Genomic DNA, 12,598 nt, shown 5'->3' on the forward strand with positions numbered 1-12,598 from the left:
TATGTATGCTTGTACACAAATTGGGATCATACTTACCTTTTCACTTACTATAGTGTGAAAGTTTTATCATCTATTTCAGTATTCTTTGAAAACCTGATTTTAAATGATGGCATGGTATTCCATTTTCAGGCTAAGCCACGGTTTATTTAATTAGCTCCCTACTGCTGGCAGTAGCCTCTTTACAAGTAAGTTAGTGTTGGTGATCTTTAACATAAACCACAAGAAAGCAGGAACCAATCGTTCAATTGTCCTTCCTAGGCAGCATTCATAACAACAATATATCTGAATTGAATTATGTTTATGCTGTGATCTTCTACTTACCATTTAAAATAAAAGGAGCAGGCCTGCCTAAAATGTAACCTGGGTTGGTATAAAGATAACCTGAAGCTGTGGAGAAGGTTGGGAGGAAGATAATCTACCGTCAAATCTCTTTGGTTGGGTTTTGTTTACTACTGAGGAGGAGCTAAGCTCTGTATGAAGTCTAGGCATTGGTAGGCTCTTTAGAGATCACCTAGTGACGCTAACCTCTTTTTCACAGATGAGGAAATTGAATCAAGAGGGATTGTTTCCTGCTGAGACTAATACCCAGGTGTCTTGACTTCCTCTGTCCTATGCTCATTTCACCAGTCAGCTAAGCTTAGTCTTAAAATACAGAAAGATCATACATTTACCTACATGTCCTTTAGAGAAACTCTGCTTCCCCTTAGAGTGCATGTACTTTGGTATAAAAGTCCAATAGTAAGGTCCTAGGTATGTATCCAAGAGAAAAGAAAGCCTATGTCCACACAAACACTTCTTTTTTTTTTTTTAAAGACTTTATTTGACAGAGACACAGCGAGAGAGGGAACACAAGCAGGGGGAGTGGGAGAGGGAGAAGCAGGCTTCCTGTGGAGCAGGGAGCCCAATGTGGGGCTCAATCCCAGGACCCTGGGATCATGACCTGAGCCAAAGGCAGACGCTTAACAACTGTGCCACCCAGGCACCCCACACACAAACACTTCTACAGGAGGGAAAGTTCACAGTAGCACTGTTTGTAATAGCCTGAATGTGGAAACAATGCAAATGTTCATCAACAGGTGAACAATACAAAGGGGTATATTCATACAACGGAATATTCAGCAATAAGAAATATAAACTATGAAGTGCAACAATGTAGATGAAACTCAATTATGTTGAGAAAAAGAAGCTAGACAAGTACAGACTATGATTCCATTTATCTAAAATTCTGGAAAATGCAAACTAAGTGACAGAAAGCAGATGTGTGGTTACTTGGGGTGGGGTTGGAGTGCAAGAGGAACATCAACAGGGTAGAAGAAACTGTGGAGACTGATGGATATATTATCTTGCTTGTAGAATTGGTTTCAGGGTTGTATACACATCAAAACTTATCATATTGTACACTTTAAATGTGTTTATTGTATGTCAGTTATATTTCACAAAAGTTGTTTAATTTGTGAGATCTGCCTCTTAAGTTTGAAAAGCACAACAGGACTAAAAACTCACTGAAGAATCTGAAGCATAAGAAACCTAAAATTACTTCTGGAGATAACTGACAACCAAGGTTCTATTCTAGTATGATAGTTTATCTGAACACAACATTACTGTGAGAAATGCAAAGTCATAAAAATAAAAAATAGAAATGACATTTTTGTCCCCCTGGTAATCATACCATTTCCTCCTGTCTATATGCAGTTGCTCTATTATCATAATCTGTTTAGTGTTCTATTCATTTTGGTTTTTTAGAGAGCAATAACCTTGGTGTATTTTTCCTGAACTATTAGACTGCTCTTTTATGAACAAGATGCCCAATCCCTGGTGTGTTTTACGTGTGTGGGTGTGTAGAAAGCTACACTGTATCTATAAATTTTAGCAAATACTGTAATTTGCTTTGGGATTTTCTAGTTGGGACTCAGCAGTGGCATGGAAACAAATGGGAACTTTCTAGAAACCATGCCCTCTTACACAAGATGAACACTGGATAGTTTCCCTAAATATGTGAATTAATCAAATTTTTCTATTTCGATTGTCCATTTACTGTTTTTAAAAAAAGAACTGCTATACCACACACAGAGTGCACAACACGGGTAAAGATTCTTTCTCTTTTTAGAAAACATTCATAAAGTTTTATTTTCACCCACCCTCGCCCCCCGCTTAGTTTCTTAGCTCTTTTATTCGGTAATCACTCCCATTCTGCAGACGGGGAGACGCACGCAGGTTTTTCTGCACAGTGCAGAGGGGCAAGAAAGAAGCAACTCAACTTTTCAGTTCCATTTTGAGAAATGATCACATCGAACTCCTGCGAACGACAGCCCAGCGAGAGCAGAAGCATTTCTCCCCAGGCTGGGTGTGGGTCGGGAGCCAGGCGCGCTTCCGCGGGAAGGAGGAGGGGTGGGGGAGTCAGGTGGCATCGGAGCGGGAGCCGGAGCCCGAGCGATGCGGCGGGGGCGCGTGCGGGGTGCGCCTCCCTCCGGCCGGCGCGGGGAGGCCGCCCCCGCGCACACGAGTCCGCCGGCCCGGGGCTCCCGCTCCGCGCTGCGATCCGCGGGTGCGCCAGGGGCGCCCGGCGACCGCGTCTCCTCCCTCCCTTGCGCGCTGGCTCCCTCTCCATCCCCCCCCGCCCCCAACCCCTGGCAGGTCCCTCCCCCATGCCTGCTCCCGCGGCCGCCGCCGCTACCGGAGGCGCAGGAGCCTCGCGATAGTGTTTGCACAGGCGGCGCGTGACGCCGCCGCCGCCGCCTGTAACTGATGCAGAGGTTACCCCGCCGCCTCAGCCGCCACCCACCGCCCGCCGCCGCCGCCGCCACCCAAGCGACGCCGGGGGCCGACGCACTGCAGAGGTGCCGGCAGGTTCCGCTCGCGGAAGTGTCCTCGGCCGGCGCAGCCCGCGCTCCGCCTGCACTCCAGCGGGCGCCCCCTCGACGCCTCCGCCGCCGCGCTTCTTCCCTCCGCCTCTTCCCCGGCGCGCCCGCCTGCTCCCTCGCTTCTCCCCCTTTTCCTCCTCCCCGTCCCCTCTCCTCCCCTCACCTCTTCCCCCCCTACCTCCCCCCCTTCTCGGTTTCCTCCCCCATCCCCTTGACTCTCCCCTCCCTGCCCTCGCTCCCTCGCTCGCCCTCAGCGCGGCCCCCGCCATGACGGAGGCGGGTGCCGGTGCCGTTGCCGCCGCTGCCGTCGCAGGGGGGGAGTCGGGTTCCCAGAAAGTAGCTTGATGAGTGTCCAAAGTAGCAGTGGAAGTTTGGAGGGGCCGCCATCTTGGTCCCAGCTCTCCACGTCTCCAACCCCGGGCTCGGCGGCGGCGGCCAGGTCCCTGCTGAATCACACGCCGCCATCCGGGAGGCCCAGGGAAGGTAAGCGCCGTCGCGCCCGCGCCCGCTTGCGGGCCTGCTCTCCCGCGCCGCAGCCCCCGCGCCCCCCGGGTCTCTTCCCCCGACCCCAGGGTGGGGGATGGTGGCGAGGTGGACGCGAGGCCGCCCGGCTCCGGGGAGGTAGTGCGCTGGCTGTGGGTGGTGGTTCGCGGGTGGCGGCGGAGACGGACGAGGGGGTGCGCGCTGGAGGGGACGGGGCGAGGCGCGCAGACTCGTATGGGGTTCCTAAGAGCCAGTACTGCTAGGGTGAGAAGCCTCCCCCCGGACGCCAACCCCTTTCTGCTCCATTTGCTAGTACACTCAGTACTCTTAACCTCCTGGCCTCCGGTCTCTGGTGGGTTTTCCCTCCCGTTGAAGCATTCATCCTTGAGCCCCCTCCCCTTCCCTCGCGCACTCCTCCCATAGAGGCGGTCCCGGCTCTGCGAGCTTTGCAGCCCGGGACCTGAAGGATGCCCTCGCTAGCAGGGTCCCTGCCCTTTGGGGAGAGTCGCTTAAATTATCAAAGGCGACTTTGATCCCCTGCCTGGCCCCTTAGAGCAATTTAAACGACAGACTGACTCGTGGGCAGGCTTTTAAAACCACCCCCTCCAGATGGCTGCAACTTTCTCTCCTTCGCCATCACCTCCTGCGTGTTTGTGCGTTATCGCTCTTCTGCAAGTAGGCTCCTGTTCTCTGACAGGGTCGTGGGTTTTGTGAGAAATATCGGCGTAAAGGTTAATGCAAACACGCACCAGATCGGTTACAATTGTTTCCTAAGTTTTCTGGTTTCTTGCATGCAAGTGTGCTGCCACCAGATGTAGCAGTTACACAGCTAGTAAGATACAGGAGTGCTTTTTGACTAAAATTTCAACTTGCTGTATTTAACTTTAAGTATACGACATAAAATGAAATTTGGGAGAACATGCATTTATGAAGGAAGAATAAATGTGCATGGAATCGCATTTAATGCTCTTTTGTCTGGGAAAACGTTTAGCGGTATTCATCAGCAATTGGTAAATGGGTTGTTCACTCCCAGTTGTGTCACACAAGGAGACTGTAGCCACATTTTCAGAAAATGTCTGGAAGTCCAAGAGTCTGCTGAATCCTTCAAAGAAACCAGGAGCTATGATTTATGTAGGAAATGGTGGGGTTAATTTATTTTGAAAATATCTGTCAATATTTACTACCCAGCCTTGACAATTGTTAATCAAGTGTTTTGTGCCCTGAATCTAGTGGTTCAGGCATAGCATTCTTTGTCATTTTGTTCCTGTGAGCATGTGTGAAAGTGACAATAGGCTCAAAGATTGGCATGAATTTGCTCCAGAAAATTCATGGGAACGTTTGATTTATGGCATCCATTAAACATGCTGAACACACTGACAGACATTTTCCCTCTTTTCCATTTCACCCCCAACACTGAGTTCTGATTATTAGAAGACAAAAGTTTATTTATTGACTAATTCAAATTTAGTGCATCTGGAGATTTTTCTTTTTGCACTTGAAAATTTGTAAATGAATGTTTCAAAATCTATTTTGTACATAGAGCAGTTGGTGCTTTTAGCATGCTTCTATTTTTGTAGTTTCATTAAGATGCTTAATGATAGTGTTACCAGTGATAGTGTAATGAGTGGTGGTAAATGATGGTCTTGGGAAAGCCTGTCTTTTTTAAAGGCTTTACCCTTTTTCCATTCTTTCATTTCTCAGATATTTATTGAGCCATTTCTGTGAGCCAGGGACTGTACTAGATACTGAGGACATAGTGTTGAATTGTTCATCTGTAACATCAGTTATCAGTGTTAGTAATTTGGGGGCTGCAAAATCTAGATTGTGAGTTTCTGAGGTTACTTAAACTGTAGTTAAAAAAAACTTCTGTACTGTTCTGCACTTTTCCTGATGTTTGAAAATTTTGAGGGGTTGGAATAATTTAGCTTGAATTTCCAAATAAACAATTATTTCTAGAAGTTTGGATTACAGTAGGCTTTTATGTAAATTGGTGAATCTTTTGTTAATGAAATAAGACATGCTTTTGTGATCGTTATATTTCACCAAGTACCTCTGTGGCCACAGTGGTATATTTCTTTTTGACCGACCAGTATGTAAGTTAAAACTGTGTTAATCTTCTCTAGGGATATATTTATCTTGAAGTTATAGTCTCATATCATTAATGCAAACAGGAATTGCATATATGAAACCCTAGACATAATGATGGGGACATTTTCTATTGAGTGAGATCCCAGTTTTCATTTTAACAAGTGTTTAGCATTTCTTGCAGGTATACACATTGGTATATTATATAAGTTGATGTAAGTTGAGAGAGCTTTGGACTTACGGTGATTGTTAGTAAGAATATAGTTAATATTAGTGGAACTTGAATATATGTATCAAGGTGAGAACAAACTGTTTCTGAAAAATTGAAGCAATTTAATGTAATATATGATAGAAAAATTTAAACTTAAAAGATACATATGTGTGTGGACATGTATTTTAAAGTTATGTGGTAAACTGCTTTTAAGCAAACTTAACTTTGAAAATGGGCTGTTTTTGAAAATGTATCATAAATATCTGTAAAAATTGATTATTTTGAAGTTTTGATACATTTGAAACCAAAATCTAATATTATAATCTATTTTCATTGCTGTGTATTTTGACTTTCATCCTTTCTCACCCTGTTCTCATTCTCATCTTTATAGTTTTACTTGATTACAAATAAGATACACCTTTAAATATTAAAAGATCTAGGAATTTGTTGGAATTTAGGAATTTGTATGATAGAGTGTAGACAACATCTTTTCCTGAGTCCCAAAGCTTTTCTTTTATCAATCTTTAAGTTCCCTGAGAGGTGCTCAGCAGTGTAGCTCCAGATTTCATGTTGGATCTTTTATTTATTTATTTATTTATAAGATTTTATTTATTTGACACAGCGAAAGAAGGAACACAGGCAGGGGGAGTGGGAGAGGGAGAAGCAGGCTTCCTGCTGAGCAGAGAGCCCCATGCGGGGCTCCATCCCAGGACTCTGGGATCATGACCTGAGCTGAAGGCAGACGCTTAACGACTGAGCCACCCAGGCGCCCCTCATGTTGGATCTTTTAAACGTGTGATTTCTGTACCATTTTATCTTCTAATAATCCTGTGATTAAGGAAATGGGAAGTTAAGAAATTAAGTACATTTTCAAATTGAGGTCAGTTTTGCTTCACTGAGACCTAGGAACCCAGTGTCATATTGGCTAGATGAGCAGATGGGGTTTTTTTGGCCTGTCAGTACATGGTTACTTTTAAATTAGTTATTGCTAAGAATCAAATGATTATACAGAAGACTTACATTTTCTTTTCTGTTCTATTTTACCAGGTATGAATAATTTGCTTTGCTTTTATGTAAATAGTGAAAGTAGTTTGGTTAAAAAGATAATGTCACAATGTAATTAATCTGTTGCTCTGTTTTCGTGTTTATAGACTGCATCCATTAGAAGAATTAAAGTATTTGACTCTGGGTGATTGAGTTAATACAGTGTAGGGAGTTGTTAAAAGTAAAGGTATACCAAATGGCCTTTTAGTTTCTTGAAGTCACTAGCTGGAGGAGGACAGGGTTTTATGTTTAAGGATTTTAGCTTATGAATAGATCCATGGTAGATGCCTCCTTTATAGAGGCACATTTACGTGTTAGAGGAGAGAGAAAAGGAGAGAATCCCAGAATTTAGTTAGCTGCCTGGGAATCTGCCCCTGGGAAACAGGTTTTTTGGTCTCAGGAACCCTTTACTCTCTTAAAAGTTACTGAGGACTCGATAGAGATTTTGTTTATGTGGGTTATGTCTATTGATACTTACTATTTTAGAAATAATTTCAAAAATATTAACTTATCTAAAAATAATAAACTGATTACTTGTTAACAAATTTTTAAATGAATAAAAATTCTAAAACCAAAACTTTAGTGAGACTAGTAGCATTGTTTTACATTTTTGCATCACTTTAATTTCTGGCCTATTAAAAGACAGCTGGAGTTTGCTTCTGCTTTCAGTCTGTTGTGCTTTATTTTGATTGAGGTATTGTGAAGAGAATACAGCTTCACATAGGTATGTAGTTAGAAAACTTGATGTATTTTAATAGCCCTTTTAGAAATTGTATGTATTCTTTGATACTACACCAAAATTTGACAAGTGGCAGGTTTTTTTTTAAATGTTACTTGCAATATATGAGTACATTGTATTTCAGAATTGTCTCCGAGACCCACAAGAAATCTGTGGATCATATAATTATAGCCTAAGATGAGACCACTGAAAGGGTGGAAAGCGTGATAGCTGTCTTCAGGTGTTTCAAAAACATAAATAGAGAGAGTAGATCCATTGTGCTGTTTTAGAATGTAGACCAGCAGGTGAAAGTTAGAAAGGCATAGGTGGAATTCAGTATAATTTGTTGACCAGGATGTAAGAAGGATATAGCAGCTAGTGGAAAAAAACTGCTCTTAAAGTGTTTAGTGATTCCAGAAACCAGTATTGCACTATATGTTACCTAACAAAATTTAATTTAAATTAAAAAAAAGTATATAGCGATAAGAATTTAAAGAATCTACAGGGACATTTTTGGGTGGGGCAGAGATTGATTCTTATTTTGGATGTTATTGGATTAAGTGACTTCAGGTCCCATCCAGTTTAAAATGTAAACATTCTCTGGGTTTTTTGAAAATAGCTAAATACTGTAGTTAAACTATACATATATATGTATGAATGCTTTTGAATATTCTCTTCAGTCACTAGTATGAAACTACTGTTGACTTTATTTTGTGTTTTTATTGTGCTTTTCCTCTTAGTATTTTCTGGAATCAACACTATCAGTCTTCCTGAAATCTTGCTAAATTCCCTGTGAAATATAATAAGCTTTGAAGGCATTTTAGGGAATCAGATGCTGCTTGTGATACAGTTTAGTAGAGTTTGTAATATATTTGGGCACAGAATTTTAGAATACTATGGGGGCTGATTTTCAGTTTTGAAAGAGTTTCACCATGTATAGTCTTTTATTTGTGATTGTTTATGCGATTTCAGAAGGACTATGCTTAATTTGTTCTAATGGTTTTAAAGCTAGAGAGTCTGAAAAAGGATACATGAAGGGAAAGTGTCTAAGTTGATTACTTTTGAATTTGAAAATGCATATTAGATATAACTAGTACATAAACTAAAATGAAGAATTTTAATTCTCATCTTACTCAGAGAATTATGTATGTAATATTTAGCTTGACCTAGAACAATTGATATTTTAATTTTGTAAGGAACATAATCTCTTCTGTGAGTTGGGATTGAAAGGTTAGATTTTAGGGAAGTTAAGCATAAATTCCCATAACTTTGTGGAGGTCAACTTAAGTATAGTGACACACAGCTTGAGACTTCATATACTTGTTGCATTTGGATTTAGAGCTCATTTTCTATAGAAGAGCCACAGGAATAAGTCATTTGTTTCATAAAATTCTTCATGCTTGTTAATTTCCAGAAATCTTAGAATAATTTAGAAGAATAGTGTTATGAAGTAGGAGAAGCAGTATGGTACAGATGAAAAAGTACATTGATCATAGTTGGAATCCAAGTGTAGTCCCTGCTTTGCCATTAACTATAGCTGTGTAACCTTGGGCAAGCTGCTTATCTCTCTGCTTCAGTTTCATAAAATGAGAATTGTAAGTGCTGAAAGGGACCTTGGAAGCAATTGAGTCCAAACCTCTCATTTTATAGATGAGGAAACAGGTATATTTGCCCAGGCTTTTACTCTGAGAGACTTGGGACCAAAATTCAGTTTTCTGACTCTCTACTTTGTGCTTTTTTCTTTATACTTTGTGGCTTCTTTTCATCTATAAAATGAGGGGTTTTGAATTCAGGGCTCTCAAAGGTCTTTACCAGCTCAAAAATACTATTTTTTTGACATTAGACCTAATATAACTTACTGGAGGAAAATCTGGGAGCTTTTATTTATTGGTGAAAGAAGAAGCAATATGACCTTTTCAGGGTTATGTTTGGGTTTATTAAGAGAAGATAGGCTTCATTATTATGAAAAAAATTTTCAAATTTATGAGCGTGGTAAGTAGTGTGCTGAGTGATCTTGTTTTTTTTTTAATGATCTACATTCTAAAACGTTATGAATATATTAAAAACTATGTTAATTACAGAAATGACAGTGTGGTGCTCTGAAATGAAACTAGGTTTCTGGAGTGTTTGCCCCCTCTAAGTTAGGTGCTCTGTTTCTTAGTGTTTTACAGGATTGTCATGATTTCATAGCATGTCCATCATGCTACCTTTTATTATAGTTTTATTTATGTTGCCTACTAATGGAAAAGTCTTGAATTCAGAGACTGTGTTTTGTTCATTTCTGTATTCTCGGTGCATACTAGGATGTCCTCTGTAGAGTTGGCACCCAACACAAAGTTTTGTTGAAGGACTGTTAAGTTTGCTTAAAAACAGAGTGATTATATATATTAACGTACACGTATTTTCAGACCCCGGAAGATTCTTACGTTAGTAATTCTTAGGCAAGTTATATTTTAGAGAGTGATGTGGATAGCAGCAACAATAATAGCTACAATTTATTGTTTGCATATATATATTCATTTAATTCTTGTAACTCTATGAGGCATATACAATTTTTATTCTCATTTTACAGTTGAGGAAACTGAAGCACAGAGAAGTGAAGAGAGAAGGGAAGAAAGTTAGAGGTGAAGAAAGCAAGAAACTTGCCCATGATGCAGTAGTGAATGTTAGGGCTGAGATTTGAACAAAGTCTGCATTTTAACCACAAAGATATATTGCCTGAGATAGAGAAATTTGGTCTTTGGTTAATTTCTAAGTTATTTTTACTTCATAAATTTTAATTGACTAATCAGTCTTTTAGGCTCGTTCAGTTTATCTGTAAACTTCTGTTAATTTTTTTTGCATGAGTTTTCTACATGTATGAAGATAAGATTAAAAAACAATACACATAATAAGCCCAAAATCAAACAACCCAATTTAGAAAGCTGTACCAGCTGTGCAAATCTTTAGTTCTTTCATGGGAAATGTTAGAGGTACACTAATGAAAAACCTTATTTTTATGTTTAATAATCTAAATTGGAATGCCATTTATCTTCCTCTTTTGGCCTCCTAAGCCCACCACGGCCATAACAAATAAATGTTAGAATTTGAAAGAATTTTCCACTGTCAGTACAGGAGTTACTATTTACTGTGGAGGCTTTATAACCTTGTGCATGAGGCTCTGAACAAAATTGAGGTGCTTTAGTGGCAGATCTTTGTTACTAGTATCCAACATGGGCAGGGAAAAGAGGCTTGAAGCTCAATATGGCACATGTATAAGAAGAATTTTTAAAGCACTTCGTTTTAATTACTTTATTGCATACAAAACAAATCTCTTGGTAACGTATTATTTAGTAAATCTAATGAGAGACAATTTGAATAGGTTAATAGGAATTCAAAGCATGGTGTGGAAAGATACAAAGCTGATTCAGGGAGTAGGTTATGAAACTTAAATCTTCTCATGTGGCTTCATCATTAGGTCTGAAATGTTGGGAATATCAAGAAGACAAGTTATGCCAATATTTAAGCAAAAATGCTTATATTCTACAAAGATGTATTACAAAGCCAAATGTGAGTGACTTTTGGGGATGACTTGTAATATTGTTCCTCTTCATTATGAATACATACGTACTCATAAATGTGTGCCTTCCTTGGAAACTAATTTAGCTGGAGATAATGACAAACTTTTCTTAGATTTAAATTTTTAAGTGTTATTGTTAATAGTATCTGCTGATATTGTTAAGTGTGATACATTGTGTGATTTCATGATTCCACACTTGACACTAGGTATGCGTTTCCTATCTGATGATAAATATAGTGCCACTGAGGAAGATCATAAGGATTTGTTTGAAGCCAGTCAGATTCTTCCTGTCTCTAATGAGATCTGAGGCATGTTCCAATTTTTTTTTTGTTTTTGGTAAATAGTGTGTTTGCTTCTTTAAAAATACAGTTTTTCCTTTCTCTGGGCACAAGGTTTTAAAAATATTGTTGTAATTATATGGTTTAGTCAACTTTGTTACTTTTTTTTTACTTATATGTCTCATTTATTTATACATATACTTGTTAATGGTAGGCCCTGTTCTAGGTACTTTGTAAATAGTAACTCATTTACATCTAACAATCATATGAAGTAAGTACCGTTAAATCCCTATTTTACATATGAGGAAATTGAGGCCCAGAGAGGTTAAGTAACTTACTGAAGAACACATAGAGAATATGTAGCAGAGCCAGGATTCAGACTAGGCTCCTAAGTGCATGCTCTTAACAGTTACACTGTTTTGTCAATGGTATTCCATTGAATAGATGTACTGTAATTTACTCAGTTAAACATTCTTTAGGTAGTGTATTAGTCATGGTTCTCTTGCTTACCGGTGATAAAAGGGAATTTATTCGTTTACATAACTGGGAATTGTATGTGTGAAGGAGGATGGAATGGCTTTGAAAATAGTTTTGATCCAAGATCTCAAATAATGTCATTGAGCCTCTGTTTCCATTTCTGGTTTCTTCTGGCCCCTTCTTTTTGGAGCTTCCAGACACGTGTAGCTTTTAGAGTAGCAACCACAAAGGAAAGACAACCTCTCTTTCCTGATGTCCACATGTCAGTTAGTTCTGGGTTGATGCTGATGTATTCTAATTGTCAGTTTCTTAACCAATCCCTGGGACCTGGGAGATGAAGTACTGAAAGGTCATTAGCCACTATGGTTGTGGTTAGGGTGAGTTGGGGAACCCACAGAAAATCATGATTGACAATCCTCTTAAGATCACACAGATTAGTCGAGTGGCAGTTTTCCAGAGAAAGGGATTATGGTGAACAAATACAACTATTATAAGTAGGTTTAGGTTATTTAGGTTATTTCTTTTTAATATAAATTTTATTTTTTGGCTATTATAGATAACGATATAATGAATATTTTTGAGTAAAAGCTTTTTTTTTTTATTTTTAAAGGACTTCTCAATGAAATTGTCAGGGCAAAAAGTATGACAATTTTAGGACTTTTGATGAATGTTACCAAATTATTATTTGAAGAATTGTACCTAGCTCATGTATCAAAAATACATGAGATGGCCGTATATATATATATGTTTTAATTTTATTATGTTAATCACCATACATTACATCATTAGTTTTTGATGTAGTGTTCCATGATTCATTGTTTGTGTATAACACCTAGTGCTCCATTCAATACGTGCCCTCTTTAATACCCATCACCAGGCTAA

General features: G+C 39.6%; 1 protein-coding gene across 4 annotated transcripts in view; it reads left to right on the top strand.

Annotated features, from left to right (window-relative positions):
* The first annotated feature begins 2,642 nt into the window (after nucleotides 1–2,642).
* TLK1 (tousled like kinase 1) overlaps nucleotides 2,643–12,598 on the top strand; it is a 149,118-nt gene continuing 139,162 nt past the window's right edge. The window contains exon 1 of one of the 4 annotated variants that reach the window (XM_081814201.1): nucleotides 2,643–3,344. In XM_081814201.1, coding sequence (XP_081670327.1) covers nucleotides 3,206–3,344 — 139 coding nt within the window. In that variant the 5' untranslated portion in view covers nucleotides 2,643–3,205. The remainder of the gene's footprint in view (nucleotides 3,345–12,598) is intronic. The other 3 variants (XM_081814198.1, XM_081814197.1, XM_081814199.1) reach the window with 3 other exon arrangements.

This window comes from Leptonychotes weddellii, chromosome 3 (assembly GCF_054177405.1).
Source record: "Leptonychotes weddellii isolate Sample4059 chromosome 3, ASM5417740v2, whole genome shotgun sequence".
Lineage (NCBI taxonomy): Eukaryota > Metazoa > Chordata > Mammalia > Carnivora > Phocidae > Leptonychotes > Leptonychotes weddellii.